This window comes from Lontra canadensis, unplaced genomic scaffold, assembly GCF_010015895.1.
Source record: "Lontra canadensis isolate GAN:19392208 unplaced genomic scaffold, GSC_riverotter_1.0 scaffold1, whole genome shotgun sequence".
NCBI classification, from domain to species: domain Eukaryota; kingdom Metazoa; phylum Chordata; class Mammalia; order Carnivora; family Mustelidae; genus Lontra; species Lontra canadensis.
Genome location: NW_022630995.1, coordinates 2266586 through 2290437, shown reverse-complemented (window position 1 = coordinate 2290437; position 23852 = coordinate 2266586). Strand labels below are relative to the sequence as shown.

Sequence of the window (23852 nt, the reverse complement as noted above, 5' to 3'; positions counted from 1 at the left end):
TGTTTACAAATTCTTTTAGTTTTTGTTTGTCCTGGAAGCTTTTTATCTCTCCTTCTATTTTCAATGAGAGCCTAGCCAGATTTAGTATTCTTGGCTGCAAATTTTTCTCATTTAGTACTCTGAATATATCATGCTGGTTCTTTCTGGCCTGTCAGGTCTCTGTGAATAAGTCTGCTGCCAGTCTAATATTTCTACCATTGTATGTTACAGACTTCTTGTCCCTGGCTGCTTTCAGGATTTTCTCTTTGTCACTAAGACTTGTAAGTTTTGGGGCACCTGAGTGTCTCAGTTGGTTGGGCGACTGCCTTCGGCTCAGGTCATGATACTGGAGTCCTGGGATTGAGTCCTGCATCAGGATCCCAGCAACATGGGGAGTCTGCTTCTCCCTCTGACCTTCTCCCCTATCATGCTGTCTCTCACTCTTTCTCTCAAATAAATAAATAAAATCTTAAAAAAAAAAAAGGACTTGCAAGTTTAACTATTTGATGACAGGTTGTGGATTTATTTTTATTGATTTTGATGGGAGTTCTCTGTGCCTCCTGGATTTTGATGCTTGTTCCCTTTGCCATATTAGGGAAATTTTCCACTATAGTTCACTCCAATATAACTTCTGCCCCCCCGCCTTTCTTCTTCTTCTGGAATCCCAATTTTTCTAATATTGTTTCATCTTATGATATCACTTATCTCTTGAATTCTCCCCTCATGGTCCAGTAGTCATTTGTCTCTCTTTTCCTCAGCTTTTTTATTCTCCATCACTTGATGTTCTAGATCACTAATTTTCTCATTTTCCTCATTTATCCTACCAGTAAGAGCCTCCATTCTTGATTGTACCTCATTAATAACTTTTTTGATTTCAGCTTGGTTAGATTTTAGTTCTTTTGTTTCTCCAGAAAGGGCTTGTATTTCTCCAGACAGGGTTTCTCTAATATCTTCCATGCCTTTCTCAAGCCCAGGTAGCACCTTAAGAATTGTCATTCTGAACTCTAGATCTGACATATTACCAATGTCCATATTGATTAGGTCCCTAGCCTTCTGTACTGCCTCTTGTTCTTTTTTTTCTGGTGAGTTTTTCCACCTTGTCATTTTATCCAGATAAGAATATATGAACAAGAGAATAAAATACTAAAAGGGTGGCAAAGACCCCAGAAAAATCTACCAAATCAGAAGAGAACCCAAATTGGGGGGAGAAGAAAGGGAGTAAAAAGAAATTTAAAAAAAAATTTAAAAAAAATTATATATATTAGAGTGATGAATAGAACAGAGCCACCCACTTGATTTTGGATGTATTTTGGTCTCTTAGAAGAAACTACCTCCCAAATCTTAAAGAAAGAAAAACTTATATATATGCAAAAATAAGGGTAAACATGATGAAGGGGTGGAATAGGACTGTAAAGATGAAAATTTATAAAAAAAATCTAAAAAAAGGAATTGATAAGTTGTTTGGAAGAAGAAAGGAAAAAATTGGAGAGAATTTGCTCAGTGTGGGGACTAGAACAAAGCCCTGTGCCAGACTTAGGGTATATTTTGATCTATTAGAAGAAATTATATCCCAGAATTTTTTAGAATAAAAAACCCTATTTGTATAAAAAAAAAAAACTAGATACAATGAAGGATAAAATATGACTATAAAAATGCTATAAAAAGGGGCTCCTGGGTGGCTCAGTGGGTTAAAGCCTCTTCCTTCAGCTCGGGTCATGTTCTCAGGGTCCTGGGATCGAGCCCTGCATCGAGCTCTCTGCTCATCAGGCAGCCTGCTTTCCTTCCTCTCTCTCTGCCTGCCTCTCTGCCTACTTGTGATCTCTCTCTGTCAAATAAATAAATAAAATCTTTAAAAAATGCTATAAAAAGGTAGGTTTAAAAAGAATTTTTTAGAAAGTATTGTTAAGATAAGCTAGTTAAAAATGTTAAAAGAGGAAAGAGGAAAAGTTAAAAAATTTAGAATTAGAAAAAAATAAAATCAAAAAAATTTAATTAACTTTGCAAGACTAAAGAATCATGGGGAGAAAGCCATGAATTTCATGCTTTCCTTTCCCCTAGCTCTGGAATTCTGCTGTTCCCCTGATCAATGAGCTTGGTCTTGGCTGGCTGTTCTTGCTGATCTTGGGGGAGGAGCCTGTTGTAGTGATTCTCAAATATCTTTGCCTGAGGCAGAAATGCACTGCCCTTGCCAGGGATTGGGCTAAGTAATCTGCTCAGGTTCCCTCTTGGGAGCTTTTGTTCCCTGAAGGCTTTCCATGGAGCTCTGGAGGACAGGAGTGAAACCAGCGGCCTCCCAATCTCTGGCCCAGAGGAGCCAAAAGCTTGGGCCCCACTCCTCAGTGTGCCCTCAAAGAAAAGTGGTCCATCACTCCCATCTTCCCGGTCTCCAGCTGTGCTCCGAGCTCACCCAGCCTGTGACTGAGCATTTCTATCTCCGGCACACAGCCCTGTTTGGAGTCTCTGAACCCAGTAGATTCCTGCCATGCTGCTTTCTGGTGGAGGAATGTGGGTCTCCCCGGACCTGCCACTTGTGGGGTCCCTCCTCAAAGATCCAACTGTGCTGCCGATCACAGTTTAAGGTAACCCCGAATTGAGAGCTCACTGCTTGGCTCCGTCTCTGTAGTCAGCTTCCCCACTCTGATACCTGCAAGCTCTGCTACACTCAAATAGCCCCGATCCTTCTATGACCCAACAGGACCTGAGACCACACTGTCCCCAAGAGGGTTCCACCCCCACTTAGCCTCTGGAGTGATGTCCCTCAGTGGAGCAGACTTCTGAAAGTTCGGATTTTGTGCTCTGCTGCTCCACTGCTTGCCGGGAGCTGGCCCCTCCTCTGCGGTTTATCTTCCCATCAGTTTGGATTCACTTCACAGGTCCTACCTTTCAGAAAGTGGTTGATTTTCTGTTTCTGGAATTGCTGCTCCTCTTCTCTTTGATCTCCTATTGGGTTTGTAGGTGTTTGGAATGGTTTGATAACTGTTTAGCTGATCTCCTGTCATCTCAGCCTGCCACTCCTCCACCATCTTGACTCTTCCTCCAGTTGCCATGTTGGTTGCACCCTTGCCATGAACTAAAATCCAGGAGAGATAATGAAGCATACAAAGCTAGATAAAGCATACAACATTAGATATGGTCTCCAGCCAGCAAGGACCTCACAAACTACAATATAAAGGAGCAGGTACAAAATAGAAATATTTAAAAACTGTTATGGGAGCTCATGTGAGAAGCAGAGGAAATTCCTAAGGCAATACTGAAAAGAATTTCCAAAAAAATGATTTCAGCCTAGAAAGAATTAAATATAGGGAAAGGAAGACTGAATTCCCAAAGGTACATCTCCAAGAAAAATAAAAACTGACAGATTATGAATGTATTGAGGAGAATGGTGGTAGTTCTGTTGAAAATTTCTAGTTGATTAATGATAGGTTCATAGAAAACTTCAAGGGTGAGAAACCAAGGCAATTAACCTCCTAGGAAATAAAAAATTGTTGAAGAAAGGAAAGTAATCATAGCTGGGTGAATAAATACCTTGACCTCTCTGATTCTGTGGCTCAGCTGTGGTAATGTTTAAATGGTACTAAAATTGTAAACACTATATAATCATTTAACCTAAAATTAGGATATTGCTTTATTTGGGTGCTGGATGGAAGAAAAGTTTATAAGTGGTTTGAGAGGGAAAAGGAGGCTGGTAATAGAGATAAATCATCATCTTCCACAATATGAAGTAGGTAAAAAAGAAAAAAAAAGTCAGGAACATCAATATTAATATGTTATTTAGAAACAACTAAAAAAGTTAAATGAGGTTCTTCTGAGGAATAAGTACCAAGATTAAGGAAGAGTGATGAAGATGAAACTGTACTTCTAGATAAATTTTTGAGGTAGTATTTGAATCTTAGAAAATATACAAATGCATTATTAAATACAAATAAATACTAAGGGAGAAATTAAACAAATACTTTTCACCAAAGGGGTTCCATGAAAGGGGGAGGTAGAGGTGAGAGTGGTCCTGGACTGGTAGTTTGGCATCAGATAATGGGCAATCTACAATACTAAAGAGGTTGTGCTTCAGAACTCCAAATAACCAATAAAACAGGAGAAACACATTCAGATTTCTGCTTTAGAGAGGAAATTCTGGAATACTTTTGAAAGTAGTTGGAGCAAAGAAGAAATGGTGTCAGGGAAAGTGATTATGCTAGGTCAGCAGGGAAACAGTAAGTTTGTTATTTCAAACATCTTATTCAATGTTGGCAATGATCTTAGAAAGCAAAAGCATGGCTTGAGATATATCTTAAAGGTATGGTCAAGAGAATTTGGTGATTGATTAGCTGTGGGAATTAGAAGAGAAATCAGACTTGATGCAGAGGCATCTACATTTTGATGGTGAGTTTCTTTGCTTTGGTAGGAGGCATAATTAAAAGTGGATTTCTAGAATGATGGTACAGTTTTGCAAACCAAGGTGCCAGCATTACATCCAATTAAAATGATGTTGTAGATAATAACACATACTATGTTGAAATTCAGGGAAACTCCAAGGCTGGAGATAAAGATTTTGATAAAAAAAAATTATCCACATTAGTCTAAAGTTCATGAAAGAATAAGAACTGATACTTAAAGCTCTGAAACTGGAGAAGAGCAATTGGTGAGCGAACACAGACAAAGATGAAGACCGAGCCTTGGAGAGCTGCAAAACTTAGACATCAGAAAAAAGGAGGAACCAGTGAAGAAAAGATCGATGAAGCAAAAGAAAATCTTGGAAATATATAATGTCACAGAAACCGAAATAAAAAAGTTTCAAGAAAGGAGAAGGTGAACAACCACCGCAGGAAGTTCAAGTAAAAGAGAAAATGAGACTTGACCGTTGGATTTGGCAAGATGGAACAGTAGACGTGAGAGGCAGAACTGTCATCAGAGTGCTCCCGGACAGAGAGACTGATTGTAACGGCTAAAGAGATCATGAGAACTGTAAAGAAAAGCAAAAACTTGGGACTGTAACTAGCTGTTTCTTTTTCAAATAGTAGATAATACAGCATGTTTCTATGTCCATAGTAGCGATTGCATGGAAAGGAAGACATTAATGATTCAAGAGGAAGTTATTAGTCCACGATTCCCCTCAGAAATCAAATCTCCAACTGTTTCAAAATGAACAAACCAGCTACATGCGAAACTCCTAGGTTAAGGTAAGTAAGTATAGATTGAAAAGGACCACAGTTCTCTACTTAGTCCTTTATCTATTGCCCCTTTGCACTGACACTTTTGCAGCTCCGCCCTCAAGAGGAGTCAATCTCCCTGCCTTTGAATCTGGGCTGGACTGTGACCTGCTTTGGCCAACAGAACGTGGAAGGAAAAATGTGCTGGTTCGGAGCCTAACTAAACCTTCAACAGGAAGGGCAAAGAACTTTCTTAAGCATAACCCTGAGAATTGCGTATGTAAGTGAAAAGATGTGTCAAACTGCAATTGAATAAAATGATGTCGAATTTTAAAATAATTATCAGCATAAGGAATTTCAGAAAGTAAGTTGTTTTACAGAAATAGGTAAGGACACATTTTGAAACGTTACAAAAAATTGTCAGAACTTGGATTCCATTTGCAAAATCATTTCTCTTCTGAAAGGAGAAAAGGATTCCCTAAAACTAATGATTCATGAAAGTATTCCAAGGGTTTTAAAATTAAAGGAGATAAAAATTTCCTCCTTCATTTGTTTCCATCAGGGAGCATACTGACAGTCTCAGGGGGTCCACACGAACTTTGCTCATGTGACAGCCCTCATTCCCTGAAATGGATGTTTCAGTTTTAGCAACATACTGTTTACTATGATTTTTTTTTTTTAAACAAGTGACTTTGGCTTCACTATTGAAAAAGTCCCATTTCAATGTATCAAGTTTATGTCTCCTCATTAGTGTTTGGCAAGAAAAATCAGGCAACACATGTATTCAACTCATAACAAGTTTATGAATTTGTATTTTAATCCACTTCTGGGAAAAGACAAGCAGCCAAAGATCCAAATGATATATTAATGGTCTAAATTGTACTTTAATTCATTTTTTCCCAACACATGAGGAGTAATGAGGACCTAACTAGGCATTCCATAAGTCTTTTCAGCTGACATTGGTTCACACTTGAGGCCACAGACCATCTCAGTAAAATATCAGATCCCACATTTTCCTTGGTGTCTGAGCCCCTGCTTCAATATCAGGAATACTTGTATCTTAATTAATCTATCAAAGGCTTGTTCTTGTATTTTTGCTGCTGTAACAAGAGCTAGTGTTTTCTACCTAGGTTGCAAGTAAATGTAAGCCAATATTTATGGCTTCAAATAAATATCATTTGATTTGCTGAAATATTTGTGGTGGTTATACTTTGACTTATTCTAGAGAGGATTAAAAGGTTTTATCTAAGGACAATGAGTATTTTGGAAGTCTGCCTTCTTATAAACATAACATCATCATTTAAAAGAGCCTTTATAGTTTTCATGTATCTCCTGGGAAATTAACTCTGATTTTAAAAAAAACAGTTATTAGAATGAAAAAGACCATATATTGTATGATTCCATTTATATGAAAAATCCAGAAAAAGCAAATCTATAGAGGCAGAAAGTAGATTAGTGGTTGCCTGGGGCTGGGGGTGGGAACAGGGATGACTGCAAATGGGCACAAGGGATCCCTTTGGTATAAAAATATTCTAAAACTGGATTGTGTTGCATAGATCTGAAAATTTACTAAAAATCATTGAACTACACATTTAAAACTTGAGGGTGAATTTTATTTTACATAAATTATACCGCAATAAGGTTGTTATTTTTTTAAAGCAAGTGTTACTGGAGAAACGTAAAACAATTATTTATAACATTTTATAATTCTTAGTGAAACAATACCGGGCTTCACATAAGAAAGCTTGCAATCACTAAAATATGTCACACTCGGGCTGAAATAAACCTGATTCTTCAAAGGGCTCTCTTAGCTTCTTCTGCCCATTCTGGATGCCAGAGTCATGACTTTATTGCCAGTTGGGTCCATTCCGGTTGTATATAGTAATACCTGGGAAAATGTTTAAACTTTAACTTCAAAATACAAAGTTTTAACGGAGAATGCTGAATGTAACAAATGAATTGAACCATGTCCAGCAACATAATTATACACAACCAAGCAATGGAATTCTGATACGAGTATTCCCTTTCCTTATCACTAAGAAACTGATAACACTCTTAACATGATATAATTTCAATAGCAACAGTAATAATAAAAATTTTTAAAAACAATAGATAATATTCACTGAGTGTTTACCATGTGCCAGGCATTGTTAAGTGCTGAGCAAAAATAGTCTCAATTCACACAACAACCTGGAGAAGCAGATATTATGTCCATTGTGTAACAGAAGAAACTGAATCTTACAAAGGATGATGAATGTACCAGTGCCACAAAGTAAGCAGATGGCAGGGCCAACATTGGATCCAAGTCTGTGTGTCCACTGTAGAGTGATTATAAAAATGGACTTCTTGGGACGGCATCCTGGGTGTGAGTGTCGTTGCCCCATTCTTGAGTTACATGTCTTTTGAGGTGGTCATTCACAATGCTTTCAGCACCTACATTTACAAAATGACAATAAAAATGACAAAAATGACAAAAAAAATTTAAAAAAATGCTATCTAACCATTATATATATATATTTGTTTTGTTTTGTTTAATTTTAATAAGAACAAGAGTTTTATTTTTTGTATAAAATCAGTTAATATACAGGGTAGAGTATTATTAGTTTCATAGGTAGAGTTTAGTGACTCATCAGTTGCAAGTGACACCCAGTGCTCATTACATCAAGTGCCCTCCTTAATGTCCAACACCCACTCACCCCACATCCCCACACACCTTGCCTCCGGCAACAGTTTGTTTCCTATAGTTAAGAGTCCCTTATGTTTTGTCTCCCTCTCTGATTTTGTCTTATTTTGTTTTTCCTTCCTATTTTTGAGAGAATTAAAGGTAATGAATGTAAAGCTCCCAGTATTTTGCTCAGAACATAATGGCTTCTTAATAACTGATCCCTAGTAGTATTAATAGCAGGGGTAATTAATATTCACCTTAGAAGAAAATACATATTTGATAAAGGAATATATTAAATTTATTAATCAGGAGTGTGAGTTTGGGGTCCCTGGGTGGCTCAGTCATTTAAGTTTCTGATTCAGTGCAGGTCACGATCCCAGGGTCCTGAGTGGAGCCCTACATCAGGCTCCTTGCTCAGTGGGGAGTTCGTTTCTCCCCCTGCCCCTCCCCCCACAGCTTGTGCTCTCTTTCTTGCTCACTCTCTCACAAACAAATAAAATCTTTAAAAAAAAAAAGAGTGTTAATTAACTGACTTGTAATTCTTGGACAATCCATATAATAAAATATAAACAAGAGAAAATAAAATTTCAACCAACCATCAAGTACCTTACAACTATGTCTTACCTCTTCTGTTTCATTGTTTTTTCCTGTCACCTACCTTGTTTTTGTAATGATGTAGTTCTAAGTTAAATATTGAGTTGTAATTTCCTGACAGTCTTTTGCCAATTACTACACATCAATAGTTATAATCATTTTTTAATTTTTTTTTTTTAAGATTTTTTTATTTATTTATTTGACAGACAGATCACAAGTAGGCAGAGAGGCAGGCAGAGAGAGAGGAGGAAGCAGGGTCCCTGCTGAGCAGAGAGCCCCATGCGGGACTCGATCCCAGGACCCTGAGATCATGACCTGAGCCGAAGGCAGAGGCTTTAAGCACTGAGCCACCCAGGCGCCCCTATAATCATTTTTTAAAATAATTTTATGAAGCATGTTATCCGTTAGGAATTTTTTTAATTTTGCAGATTTTTTTTATTTTACTAAAAATTCTTTCACAATATATTTTTACAACTAAATAGCCATACTTGGAAAGACATCAATGAAGTAATTTGTTTCTATTGAAAATAAAAGAAATTACAGATACAATGATCACTAGACTTTCCCCATTGAAAAAGAAAGTGCATTTCCATGTTGTATACAAATTGGGTGCACAGGCAGAAGGCAAGGCAGAGCACCTGACTATGAGCTGAGCCATTTCATGCAAGACAAGAGGCAATTTCATTGCTCTACAGAGCTGAAGGAGACACAGGAGGAGGGGAGAGGCTACAAGAAAGCTTAGCTAACTAAACGCTTAGGTCCAAGGAAGCTTGCCTGTTTTTGTTTTGTTTGTTCCTTTGTTTGTTTTGGAGGTATTCAGTTTGGTTTTGTAGAAACTTGCTAGATTTTGCAGGAACCTACTTAGGAGCATAGGACTTAAGAATATAGAGAGGAGTTAAGAACTTGAACAACCCACCCAAGGACAAACAGTGAACTTTATACTTAGTTTGTCCTGACTTGAAGTTCTCTAGCTTCAGAAAACCCCTAGATTCACAAAAATCACAGAGCATCCACTTAACTCTCACAAGGCTAGAGAAGTGAGATTTAAAGTAATGTACTCAAATTCCCATAGACAATGGGCTTTAAACTCACATGGGAAGGCTGTATATAATAATGTAAAATAGTGAGATTATGGAGATATATATACACACACATATAATTTTACACCATTATTCATTTTACCCACAAGACACTGAAGAGTAAAGATGTTTAGGTACTTGGTTAAGTACAAACCAAGCACTCACCCTTGTGTTTTTAATTCTTTACAATGTATATTAACTTTATAATAATTATGGAATTTATGGTTTGATCTAGGACTTAATGAGAGAGATAAATTTACCATAGTGATGATGACTTGTCTATTTATCCTTAAACAGTTCTATCGATTTTTGCTTTCCACATTTTGAGGCTATTTTTTCAAAGGTTAATTCAAAGTTATAATAGCTCTATCTTTCTCTGAATTGAATCTTTCATCATCATCTAGTGACTCTCCATCTCTAGGAATGCTTTTTGCCTTCAAGTTCATTTGTCTCATACCAATATGCTGATACCAGCTTTTTCAGACAGACATTTCCTTATGCATGTTCTTTGATCAGTTAACTTTCAGCCTTAAGTTTTATATCCTTTGTTTTTATCCACTCTAAGAACCTTTGTTTTTTAACTTAAACACTTGGCCATTCACACTGACTGTATTTACTTAATTATTTTCATTTATTACCATGTGTATTAGTTCTTTAGGGCTGCCATAACAAAATACCACATACTGGGTGGCTTAAACAACAGAGATTTATTTTCTCACAGTTATCAAAGCCAGGAGTAAAATGTAGATCAAGATGTCGATGTCGGCAGGGTTGGTTCTTCTGAAAACTTCCTCCTTGGTGTGTAGGTACCCATTTCTCCCTGTATCTTCACGTGGTCTTTCCACTGCGTACAAACCCCTGGTGTCTCTCTGTCTCCAAATACCCTCTCCTCATAAAGTCAGATTGAATTAGTGACTAATGGGCTCCTTTAGGTTAATAACTTATTTAAAAGCCCTGTGTCCAAATATATTCTCTGAGGTACTGAGGGTTTCAATATAGGAATTTTGAGGGAACACAATTCAGCCCATAATCCTATCATTCCATCATATATTTTTCTATATATTTACTATTTTCTTGGAATTTCATTCTATTCTTTATCTCTGACCTTTCAGTTAGAGTCACTTTTTTTGCCTGAAATACAGTTGACTGTTCAACAATATAAGGGTTAAAGGTGCCAACCCCACTACAGAGTAAAAAATCTGCATATAACTTTTGACTCCTCAAAACCTTAACTACTAATAACCTGCTGTTGACTGGAAACCTTACTGATGACATAAAGGGTCAACTAACACGTATTTTATATGTTGTGTGTATACATACTGTATTCTTACAATAAAGGAAGCTAGAGAAAAGAAAACATGAAAATCATAAGAAAGAGAAAATACATTTATGGTGCTGTACTGTATTTTTTTTTAAAACCTATCCATATATAAGTGGAGACATGTAGTTCAAACCCATGTTTTTCAAGAGGCAACTATACATCCTCTAGGATTTCTTTGAGTTAAGAGTCTTTTGTCAATCAATGCTCTCATTTTTTGGTTTGCCCACTCGAAAGATATTTTCTCTGGGTTTACAATTCTGGAATCATTGTTCTTCTCTGTGGACACATTAAAGATTGTTTTTATCCTTTTTTCATTTCTCTGCCCTGTGTTGAGGCAATAGTCCTAGTCTCTCTACCTGAAAGGCTAGATTTTGTCTCCTGTCATCTCCAACTCCCAAGATCATGAAACCCTTTCTAAGATTCCCGGCAGTTGGGCACATGCCTGCAGGACAAAGATGGTTCTAGGGCTCTGCTTTCCTTTCTGGGAATCTATTTCCACTTAGTTTTTAGACTCTAAATATTCCTCATTTTTGACAGTGCATCAATGCATGTTACAAGTTGCTTTTTAGATTTTATCCAGAATTTATTTTTGCTATCATCAGGAAGGTCAGTTACAATATTTGGTATGCTATTCTACTGAAAAAATAAGACTGATCCATTTCATTTAAAGATAGAGGCAGACAGAGGAGGGTTTTTTTTGTTGTTGTTTCTTTTTCTGTTAATGGAGTTCCATTTAGTGGTGCCTGTGTGGCTGAGTTGGTTAAGTGTCTGACTCTTGGTTTCGACTCAGGTTATGATCTCAGGGTCATGGTATCAAGGCCTGTGCTGGGGTCTGCGCTCAGCTCAGAGTCTGCTTAAAATTCTTCCCCCACTTCCCCCTCTCTCTGGTCCTCCCCCCATACTCTCTCTTCTCTAAAAAGTAAATCAATCAACCAATCAATCAATCAAATCTTTAATAATAGAGTTCCATTTTAAAAGTAGATGACTTATTTGGGACATTTTTCCCTCTATGTGCCTGTAAGATTTGCCTCAACATCAGGAGCAGCCTTGGTGGGGTAAAGATTTCAAGGACCTTAAGGACTTCGCATGAAACATTGATAGTTCTAGTATGTGGTCCTGATTAAGCAGAGATAGCAATCTTAGGTATGGATTTAGAAGTGTAAAAGTCTTAAGACGTCTCTGAGTTACTGTCCATTTAGAATTCGTGCTGTAAAAGCTCGAAACCATGTGGCTGAAAGCATGGACAAATCTGAGGAAGTTTAACTTGGAGCTGTGTGGTGGAGACGAGAAGGCGCAGGACGGAATCAATGTGAGACTGAGCACAGGAAAGACAATGCTGGCACCTCGAGCCGCCTCTGTGGTGAACGGTGCAGATCCATCACCACACTCCTTAAGCCAAGGACGTGCCTCAGAATCCTTCTCTGCGTGGCCTCCTCAGCACCAAGTGCCAAACAACTGCAGGAGGCAGGAAGATGCAATTTAGCAAAATAACAACCAACGGTACCTCGTGGCTTGTTCTTCTGTTTTTCAGTTGGGACATTGTTAGCAACATGTTTTCTCAGGTGCAGCGAGAAAAAGGATTCTTTCCGTTTTCTCGGTTCACCTTTTTGGAAGCTGTGTGAAGGTGACCCACATGAGTGCTTCCTGCAACTGACCACACAGAGACCCAACAAGGAACCGTCCAGTGATGGGCAGAGAGGAAAAGGAAGACTTGTTTACAGTTTCTTCCAAATGTGGAACTTTGCCATGAAATTCTGCACTTTGAACTAGACCTGGAAATAAAGCCATTACGAACTTTTCCAGCTAAATAGGTTTTTTTGTTTCTTTGCTTGCTAGGTTTTGTTTTTCTCTTGGAAGTTGAGAGCAATGTCTGCCAGCTTGATAGAGAAAAGACTGCCATTCTTCCACTGGCTCGAGCTGACTTCCACTTACGCCTCGGTGTCCGCTCCTCCCCTCAGCTGACAGGCTCCTGGTCTAGGTCTTTACATGCCTCACTTTTTCTCATCCAAGCTTCAAGTCTTGGTTTAAACTGACCTCCTCAAAGTGTTTTCTGAGGACCAAAAGTAGACTTCACCACCAACAATTCATTCTCTTGTCAACCATGTTCTTTATTTTTTTAAATTTTTTATTTCAATTCAATTAGCCAACATATGTAGTAAGTACATCATTAGTTTCAGATGTAGCGTTCAATAATTTATCAGTCACATACAACACCGAGTGCTCATCAAATCATGTGCTTTCCTTAATGCCCATCATCCAGTTACCCATCCCCCCACCCATGTCCCCTCCAGCAACTCTCAGTTTGTTTCCTATAGTTAAGAGTCTCTCATTGTTTTTCTCCCTCTCTGATGACTTCATTCTCTAATCTACCATGTTCTTTATTTGCTTTGTGGTCTTTATCACTCACTGGAAATACTTTTTTCCTTTTCATGTCTTGTCTGTCTCCCCTCACCAGAGCATACATTCTGAGAGGCCAGGGTACTTACTGTCTTGTATCCTTGGCACCTTCAACAGTATCTAATATGTAGTAAGTGCACAATGATATTTGTCCAGGAATTAATATGAATGAGAAATATGTACTTTTTATTTTGACCTATGGACTTAATTTGGAAGGTGACTTTATTTATAAAGAGATTTTAATTTTATTAAGAGACTTTTTGACTCTCACAGTAATGAGAAGGGACCAATTTATATCTTTATAATGGAAAATACATAGGAATTGAGATAGAAAAATGATGTAGTGATTAAGAGACAAACACAAGAACTTGGGTTTTAATCTCAATTTTTTGATTACTAACTGTGAGGCTATTAGTGAGGTACTCAGCCTCTTTGTTCCTTAGTTTTCTTATCTAAAGAAATTATGACAATGAGAAGACAATAGGATTTGGGGGAAAGGAAATAAATTAATGTTCTATAAACACTTAAAATGTCTGCCTTTTGGAAGACCTGTAAGTTAATTATTGATATTGTCTTATAAAATTATTGTAAATGTACATTATACTCCTGTGCAGTCAACTTTTCATGAATTCTTCATGTGTCAGGATTAAATAATCATACCTGCTTCATAGGATCATGGTAAGGGTGAAACGTAAAGCACTTAGAATGGGGTCTGGCACATGTAACACTCAAAAACTACAGATTTTATTATCATATGCAATATATTCAAATGACTTTTATTTATTTACTCTTTTCATTCTGTCTTTTTTGTGTGTGTGCTACCAGACCGTGATCTTTATTCGTGACAAAAATTCTCATGGGCAGGAGATATCAGGATACATTGACTATGCCCACAGGCTAAAGATTGAAGATTTTGAAGTCTATTTTAGTGGAAAAAGAAGACTTCTTCCCAAACCCACAGATTTGAGGTAAATTTTATGTACTTCTCATACCTTCAGTAAGAGAACAAGCTCCTCAGAGGTATGGCAAAAGATTCTTATTTTATGTTCTGTATCATGCCGAGAGTGGAATATACACATATACATTTTATATATATATATATATATATATGGAATGTGGTAAGACTGGCTTGAATAAAAATTTTAAAAAATTTAAATGTGCAATGAACATAGATGCATTTTTTCCATCAACATTCTGATGAAGAGAAATTTTCAGAAATGAGGTAAGTAAATTCTCAGTGATTTTCCTTTTAAATTAAAAATGGAGCTTAAAAATGGCTAATCTTATAAGGCTCTTGGATCACTTGGCACTTGGTCTGCTTAGGAGCTACAAGAACAGTCCACCTGACACATTTTCCCTCATTTCTTTGGCCACCAACCAAAGTACAAGCCGTTGCCTACCTTTGCCTCATTCACTCTCATTGCTGGCCTGTTCTGGGATTCATGCACCCCTACCCCTTCCTCTGGAGACCTCGTCCTATCACATATGATCTGCTCCTTTCTGTCCGTTTGTTCACAGATCAGCCCTTGTGTCTCTTTGGGAATAGGCCTTAAGCTAATTTTTTAATTCTTTTACTTTCCATAGAATCCAGAAGTGGTAGCAGCTTTCTACTTGAACTGTTCCCTATATCCAGATTGTTTGACACTTGGAACAACACTCTCCTTTGACATTCCTGCTGTCTTTTATCCATCATTATTGCTATCTTCTTTTCTTTTTTTATTTATTTACTTGGCAGAGATCACAAGTAGGCAGAGAGGCAGGCAGAGAGAGGAGGAAGCAGCCCCCCGCTGAGCAGAGAGCCCGACACGGGGCTCGATCCCAGGACCCTGAGATCATGACCTGAGCCGAAGGCAGAGGCTTAACCCACTGAGCCACCCAGGAGCCCCCCTTACTGCTATTTTCTAAAGACTTCTTAACCCATCACCACCTTAATGGACCTACCTCTTTTCTGATCCCACCTAGATGTATGGCATGCCATTTAATTTCCCTCTGTAATAATCTGTTTTTGTGCTTTTGCTAACTTCAAGGGTACATTGATAAGGACTTTGTTTTCTGTACCTGTAATTGAATTCCTGGGTTCTTGTAGAGGTAATTTTAGGAAATTTCACTAAGGTGTGGATATCCAAAAATATTCTAAATTTTCACAGGTCTCTCAAGATCTTTGTTGTCAACTGCTGACACTGACTCCTCTCACTGTATGATTTGCCTCACATTGCACAGATTACACTGAGTCTAAACATAGAAACTACCAAATGATCTCTTTTTTCCAGGCTTTTTTCCAGTGATGTTTCTAAAACAACATAGTTCTGCCTTAGGTGGCTGCACCTTCTTCTTTTAGAAATAGATTTATTTCTTGAAAAAAAAAAAAAACTTCAGTCTTACCAAGTGAAATATTTCTTTTATACATGCACCTACTCTCAAAAATTTTTTACAGATTCAGAGAAAAAATAATTACTTGTTCTGTTTAGAGCTAATTTATCCAACTTGTTTTTGATGCTTCCCATCCTTCTTTCTGCTGAAACTATATTTCATGTGTTCCCCCTGTTTTTTAGAAATTCTCAAATTCACTCTCTTGACTGACTCCTTTATCTCACCTCTAAACATGCTGAAGCCATTTCTATTTTAAAAAAGGAGAAGCCATTTCTATTTTAAAAGATTATTTCTATTAAAAATCCCCTTTTGCACTCCAACTATTGAACTGCCTCTCTTTTGGTTTTCAGCTAATCTCCTAAAAATAGCAGGTGTTCCAATTCTCACTGCTCACGTAGGCGCTAACCCATGGTAATTAGTTCTGTGCCACTATTATTCAAATGGAATGACTCCTGGTAACAGCACCGATGACTGCCAACTTGGAAAACCCATGGATTATTTCCAGCTCTTCTCTTCCTTAACTTCTCTACAGTATTTGATTAGTGTTGATTAATCATTATGCTAATTCTTTCTTCTCAAAACTATTCAAATGCCCTTTTTATTTTCAGAATCCCTCACTAAATTCTTCCCTTGTTTATTTTGTACATGTTGGAATTCGTCAGAGTTTGTCCTTCGATTTCGTTTCTTACCATCTACATTTTCCTGGGTGATTTGATCACTTTCCTAGAGGGGAGCTGTTGTTCTTATTTCATATTCAGTTATCCCACTGCTTACTTCAGAGAACTTTCTGTGTATTTCTTTAGCACCTAAAACTTATTTTCAAAATTAAACTCATCTTAATCTCTGTAGTTTGCTGTTGCTTCTGTATCCTCCATCTTGGCAAATGGCACCACTTTCGCAACCCAAGGCAAAATCCAGATGTTATTCTAGACCTCTTCCTCTCTACCACCACTTCATAACTAATAATTTACTAAAAATGCCAGATTCTATAACCTTAACATCTTTGTTTATATTAAGGCAAATGTTAGATGTGTCATTTCACCTATATGAATTGTTCATATTACTATTTCATTATGAATCTTTATCTGATAACATTTTAACAGAAAATACCTAACAAATAATTCCTTAATATTCTCTAATACCTAGTTAGTCCTTATTCGTATTTTATTGTCTTAAAGTTATCTTTTCACAGTTGATTTGACCACATCAAAATCCAAATAATATTGTGTTTTTTTATTCTATCTTTTATAATTCTTTTACCATATAACAGTTCCTTCCTTATTTTTTATTATTTTATGCTGTTGATTTGTGAGAGAAACCATGTCATTCATCCCAAGAAATGTCTCATAATCTACATGTGACTGATCACTTCATGCTGTTGTTTCACATCCTCCTCTATCTTTCTATTTCCTGTCAACTGGCCTGATAAAATCCAGTCTCCATTTTTTTTCAGCTAACCACTTTTAATCCTGAAGTTCAAGGTGAGCTCTTGATCAGTGGGTTCAGCTGATGTCAGTCTGATCACTCCACCAGAAAGTTCCCCATTGGTTCATGTAAATGGTTTTAGAATACAGTAACAAAAGCTACCTAAATGTATTTACAGAAGGTTGTATAATGGTAATTCTCTAAATCTAGCATTCATTCTGCATTATTTAGTTAGAATTCTTCCATCAAGAATAACTTTTTCTCATCACTTAGTTGGTTACCCTAAAATAGAATTCAGTGCATACAGAAATACAAAATAAATATTTGATTATTTCCTTAAATTTATGGGAAAAATGCAAAGCCTGAAGCACAATGGAGTACACAGGTAATGCCAAATTGTTTTCAAAGTGGTTCTACCAATTTGTACCCACCAGAAGTACTATGTAAGTGTTCCAGTTGACAGACATTTTCCCCACTGTACTGAGTTACAAATGATCTCTCATTTTGGCTTTTAACTTTCATTTCTGTAATTACTTATCAGATTGGGCATCTTTCATTGGTTGATCAAATTTCCTTTATGTGAATTATCTATTAAGACTTTCCCCCATCTTTTTTATTGGTTATTTATTTCTCCTTTTCTTATACATTGTGAATTCTTTTTATTTTTATCTTTTGGACATTGATCAATCATTTGCCATTTGTATATATTGAAAAAATACCATCTTCTGTGTGCAATTCTCCTTTCACTTCCTTTACATTGACTTTTGATAGAAGTCAGAAGTTTTGATAGATTAATATATTTTACTAATCTTTTCATCTGAGGTTTGCATTTTTTTGTGTTTTGTCTAATCAAACTCTACATTTATGCAGGGCATAAAAATATTGTCATATAAAGTGTAGTTTTGCTTTTTATTTTGTATCTTCAGTGTACCCAGATTTAATGTTATATATGATGATTGATTGGGTAAGGGTCCACTTTTTATTATTGTTTTCCTAAATGACTAATAATTTGTCCTAGAACACTTACTGAAAAGTCTACTATCTTTTCTCTCACATGTGCAGCACCATTTGTGTCTTAAGTTCGGTTCTGTACGTGTTTATTTCTGTGCTCACTCTTTAGTTTTATTGGTCTTTCCTTGAAATAATAGAATCTTGGTCATTTGGAGTATTTTAGTGATAGTTTTTAAAATAAAGACAGTTTTTCTTCAGAAGCCTCTAGGCTGTGCTTGTCCTTCACTCTAACATATAAATTTTAGAATCAACGTGTGAAGTTCACACACACAAAAACATTGTAATTTTGATTGGAATTGCTTTCAAGTTATGGCCAATGTACAAGTAACAGTGTCTTTATTATATTCAGTTTTCCATTTATTTATTTAATTTATTTTCACCTTTTAAAATTTCTTTTAATAATATTTTATGTTTTCTAATTAGTGAGTTTTACCATTTTTTTTCTCATGGATGCCATATTATTTCTGAGGTTTTAAACAAAGTTAGCTCTATTCTGATGATTCTCACTGGATAATTTTTACCACATGAGTTTAATGTAAGCCATCTATCAGAATCAAACTTCATATTTTTCACTCAAGAGATTTCACACCAATAAATGACTAAACAGTGTTACCAGGGGGTAAAAATATCTTTGGTGTATGTATTCACCTACTTAGCTCAATTTAGAACTCGAACAAAGACTTTAAAATTAAAGATTCACTTACCTTTTGATGTGCTATTCTACTCTGTGTAGGAAGAGACATTAGTTCTGTGATTGGAATCCTATTTTGTGGAAAATAGAAATATTGACAGCTATGGCTACTATGCAACACAACAGAAGAGAGGGCCCTGAAAACTTGATGTCTTGTCAGTTCACACTCCCTCTGCCCATGTGTTTAAGATTCAGTACCTTCCTGTCAGCATATGTGAGTACTTCACAAGTCAATAGGATGTTGCCATGTAAGGAGCTCACATTTTCCCACAACTTAGTGAAATGGCTTCAAGACGAATTATTACCATCTGAGAGAGGAGAAGCTAGAGCAGACCACTTGCTAAAGTTTGCGAGAGAGAAACAGGGGTGAGTGAGAACAAGTTCTTAGGAATTACAATTCACTGCTCACCTCCAGAACACTATTCTGAGTTTAAAAGCTTTTGTAGCCTGAATGTGATTGCACTACATAGGATCCCTGAGTTATATTCTGCCCCACATTTAGCTGCTTACATATCCATATTTATGTATCCATATCATTTCCACAAAGATCTAAAGTCTGCCTGTAGAGCTCTACCTATCCCTCGAGTAGACTGGTCAGGAGGACATGAAAAGTTTTCTTTGTGTTTCTCTTTAGAGAGTCTATGAAATATTCATACCCTTGACCGAGGAATGCCCCTAAATATTAAAGCCTTGAGATATTATTATCAAATTTCCCTTGCAATCCCATTGTCTGTTTTATTAAAATATTTAACATGCCAAACTTCTGAAGTTGGAATTTAAAGTTGTGTTTATCCTGTGCTTAAGTGTGTTCTCATGAAAGCATCTGGTTCTCAAGTTTAAAAGAAAAAGGAGTAAATGACTCAGTTCTTCTGCACAGAGTATAAAAATATTGCCTGTTTTTAAGGTTATTAATATTGTTCCACATCTAAATTTGGTGACTAATTAGTAAAATATCCATTTAGTCTCTTCAACATGTATTTGCTGAATTTGAAAGAAAAGGAATACTTTGGGTGAAAAAGGATTCTGACCGAGGGAGACTTTCCGCAACCACCAGCTCCTTGATACGCAAAGTGTGGTCCATAGACCAATAGCACCTATAAAGTTCGAGAAGCATACTCTAGACCTGTGCTGTCCAGCAGAGTAGTCATGAGCCACATGTGGCTGCTGAGCACTTTAAATGTGATTAACTCTGAATTAAGCTATTCTAAAAGTATAAAATATATACCTGATTTCCAAGATTTATCATAAAAATACTAACTATCTTATTAATAAATCTGCAGGAATTACATGCTAAAATGATATGTTAGATATGTAGGGTTAAATGAGACATATTATTAAAATTATTCTCACCTTTTCTTTTAATTTTTCTTTAGTGTGGCTGTTAGAAAATTTACAATGACATACGTGGCTTATGTTTATGACTCAATTCTCTCGATAGATAGATCTGGTCTACTTGTCCTCACCCCAGAGTTTCAATCCCATCCTGATCTTTAGAACCAGTATTAATCTTAGATAGGCATGATGTAAGAAACCATAGACCAGAGATCACTAGTTAGTGGTGTCTGGATGCAGACATGTTTTGTTTGGCCTACACAACGTATCTAAAAATTGCATCAGTGCTTGAGAAATAGGAAATGTCACATAAAATATATTGGATTTGCAGATTCTCTTAAAAACTAATAAGGTCTTCCCACACTGAGCCTGCATTCTCTCATAGCAACCATGACCTAGAATTAAATAGCAGCTGCCTTCTGAGATGGGCTATGTTCTCACCAGATTAACATAGACGTAGACTTGACCACTCACACATCTTGGCATCTATACCATCCCCCTCAAGTCACTCATTTAGAGTACCTCCTGGATTCTCCCAAGTATTTGAATCTCTGACTACTAGCCTAAATTACCATCTCAGATGTTAGAAGTTATATTTGCCATTAGCCCAGTCATGCCCTCTGTTGTTCTCCCCCTTTGGTGAGTTTAATTTCAGCCCTCAGGCTCTTCCAAACTACTGAGGCAAAGTCTGAGATAACTTTGATCCTAATAAAGATTAACTGAGCATTTATGTGGACAAGGCACTGAGCTAAATAATTTATAATTTATATTCATTTTTTCACTTACTTGACTACCTCATGGATTTTTTTTTCACATTCTGACATCAAAGAATCTGCATCATAGAGATGTTAATTTGCTTAACCCAAAGTTACACACAGAGACATTTGCACCCACAACTAGAAATCCAGGACCAAAGAGGGAATCTGTGGAACACCAAATACCATAATTTTTTAAAAATCAATACATGATTCTACTTTCGGACTCTGTTGTGAAAAGATATCATTTTCCTCTTTGGTCTCATATCCATATCCTAGTCATTGTCAGGTTGTATATTTCTTTTGCAGATGTGTATCTGACTTGACAAGACCTAATTTGGGATTGTTTTTCAGAACTTGAAGCAATCCCGCTATCCACAGTTAAGACTGGGGAATTTCAGCCATCCTGTACCCACCCTTGCCACTTCCTCCTTTCATTGAGCTTGGCAGAAAACAGCCCTTTGTACTTAACCAGGCTTATATTTTCAGTCACTATGAGTAAGAATTACAGTGTCCCACAGCTTTGTGTGTGGAAGAGCTCTGGCCAGAACTTAAAGTGGCCTTTAATTGTGGCTTCAACCTAAAAGTCTTTAGGGAAAAATTGGCCCTGACTTGTTGAACCTCAGTTATGTCCCAGGATACTTTTAGAATCTATTCATATCCTCTGAACTGTGGTTCACATAATTTTTGTAATATTTACTTGGAATTCTTATACAAATAAATTTAATTTTCCAGTACTTAACTCATTTCAGTTTCTCTTTATCCCAAGCTAAACATTAAGTACTATCTCTCATGGACAACTCAGGGATGGAGAAGAGAGCTCCGCAAAGCTATATTAAGATGAACCTCCTCCTGCCTGTCTATATAAAACCCAAATATACTGAAACTAACTTTTCCTACCAAATTCCTACTGAAGTATCTGCCTGCATTGTTCTACAGTAGAATTTTATTCAGACCCTGTTTGTCTCATTTCTTAAAAAAAAAAAAAAAATCAGAATACCAGAACAATCATCTGGTGGTCTCTTTAATTGTCTACAATGTGCTTCCCTGACGATAAGTGAATAATTAGAGTGAATTAATAGTAATAATAATAAGGGTAAACCTTAAGTGAATAATTAGAGATCTGAGACAACCTTAAACATTTCACCAAGCATCTCCTAAGAATAAGAACATCCCCCTATATAACATCATGTTATCATACATAAAGAAAATTAGTAATTATTTCCTACTGTTATCTAATATCCGGCTCGTATGCAAATTGTCTCAAGTTCTCAAAATGTGTTTTCTGACTGGTTTTGGGAAGCATCATCCAATCAGTGTTCAAAAATTGCATAGCTTATGCCTCTCGGCTATCTTTCACTCTAAGATAGCCCCACACATAGGAGAGCTCTGCACATCCCAACAAGAAGTTTATGTTTTTGTTTTTTTCTGTTGGTCATGACATTGACTTTTTAATGAGATAAGGCCAATTGTTTTTTACATTGCCCTGCATTCTGGGTTTTTCTGATTGTTTCCTTGTGGTCTCTTTTGACTTGTTTCTCTTGTCCTTGAATTTTCTTTAAACTGGGAGGTAAATCACAAGGCTTGATTCTATTAAGTGTAAATATTTTTTCTCTAAGAATTCTCCATTGGTGAGTAACTACACATTCCAGCATATCAGAAGGCAACTAATGTCAAGTTGTCCCATCATTAGTCATGCTCAGTTTGGACTGGGGTTAAAGAATAATTGCTAAATATCTCCTCTGAAAAGATTTTCATTTGTTGTCAAGTTTTTTTATAGTAGCTTAACTAATATCAGCTAATATTTATGTGTTTATACAAACTTATTTGTTTGTCTAATTTTCCTGTTCAAAATTTACACTTTTAAAAGAAAGGCTACTAACAAATTCACCTTCATATCCAGAATTCTTTTCATTTAATTTACTAAATTAGAAGAAAAGGTGGTATTCGCCATAACAGAATTTAAATGGCATTAAAACTATAGTGTAGAGTTATCAGAGATCATAGACAACTTCAGGTGTGCAAATAAACTGCACCAAATTATACTTGCTTACTGTTCAGAACCCAGAACCAGTTTTCTAGAGAAAGTGTCAGCTTCCCAGGCCATTCTACAAAATGCCAACTCCATTATTTTTATTTAAAAAGTAATTTTTTATATGTAACAAAAAGAAACTTGAAGATAATCAAAGAAATATCTCCATCCCCCTGCACCTTCCCTGTCTCAGCTATGTAATAACAATCTCATTTGGATTAATAGAATAAGTAGTGACTCACCATGATCACCTTCCTTCAGACGTCACATCAGTGGCCATCACGGAATCAAAAAAGTCAGGTAACATGATATCTTGGGGAACATATCTTCCTCTCTGGAGTCATAGGCAAAATCAGTTTCTATTCTTAGAATACATATAAGTCAATACATTCCAGGTAGATTCTGTTCAAAAGTCCAACACTTAAAAATTGGGAAATACTAGAAATCTACTGATGATTGGAAATCTAGAAATATAAAAATGCTTGAGTGTAAATCTCACAAACGAGAAGAAGATTCATGACTTGCTTTCGCACAAAAGAGTAGATGTAACAGAATTGGGACTAGATCCCAGGTGTCCTAATCCCAAATCCAGATTCTTTTAATATTCCAGCGTGCTGTGTATTTATCTAAATGTACGTATGACTTGAGAGTCTGTATTTTGCTTTACTTCGTTTTATTTTAAAAACAACACTAGCTTAACTAGTGATAATCAAAATCTGGTCTACTTGCTGTAATTAATTTTTATAATCTCACATCCATCTATGCCATTTTCCTTCATCTATGGCTGAGGTAACATGCAGAGAAAAATCACATGGAGAGTGAAATCACATGGACTAAATCCAAATCAATCTACAGTACTTCTGGTGAGGGAATTCTGAAGCCATTCTGGAATTGAATTTAACATAGAGACTTACTGCTCTCTTTCCACCCTGATTCCCCCGACCCCAGAAATTCTGCTCTGCACATTAGAAAAGTCATCTCAAACTTCAAGAGTTGAGATTAGCATTCAGTAAGACAGAAGTCTACTTAAACATTTTTTTAGGATTCAAGGCAAGCA

At 36.5% G+C, this 23852-nt stretch overlaps 1 protein-coding gene across 1 annotated transcript in view; it reads left to right on the top strand.

The window, feature by feature from the left end:
- The window catches only part of CFAP299 (cilia and flagella associated protein 299), a 604562-nt gene that overhangs the window by 499309 nt on the left and 81401 nt on the right, over positions 1-23852 (top strand). Inside the window, exon 4 of the mRNA XM_032882203.1 lies at positions 14005-14147. Within this exon, the coding sequence (XP_032738094.1) occupies positions 14005-14147 (143 nt within the window). The remainder of the gene's footprint in view (positions 1-14004; positions 14148-23852) is intronic.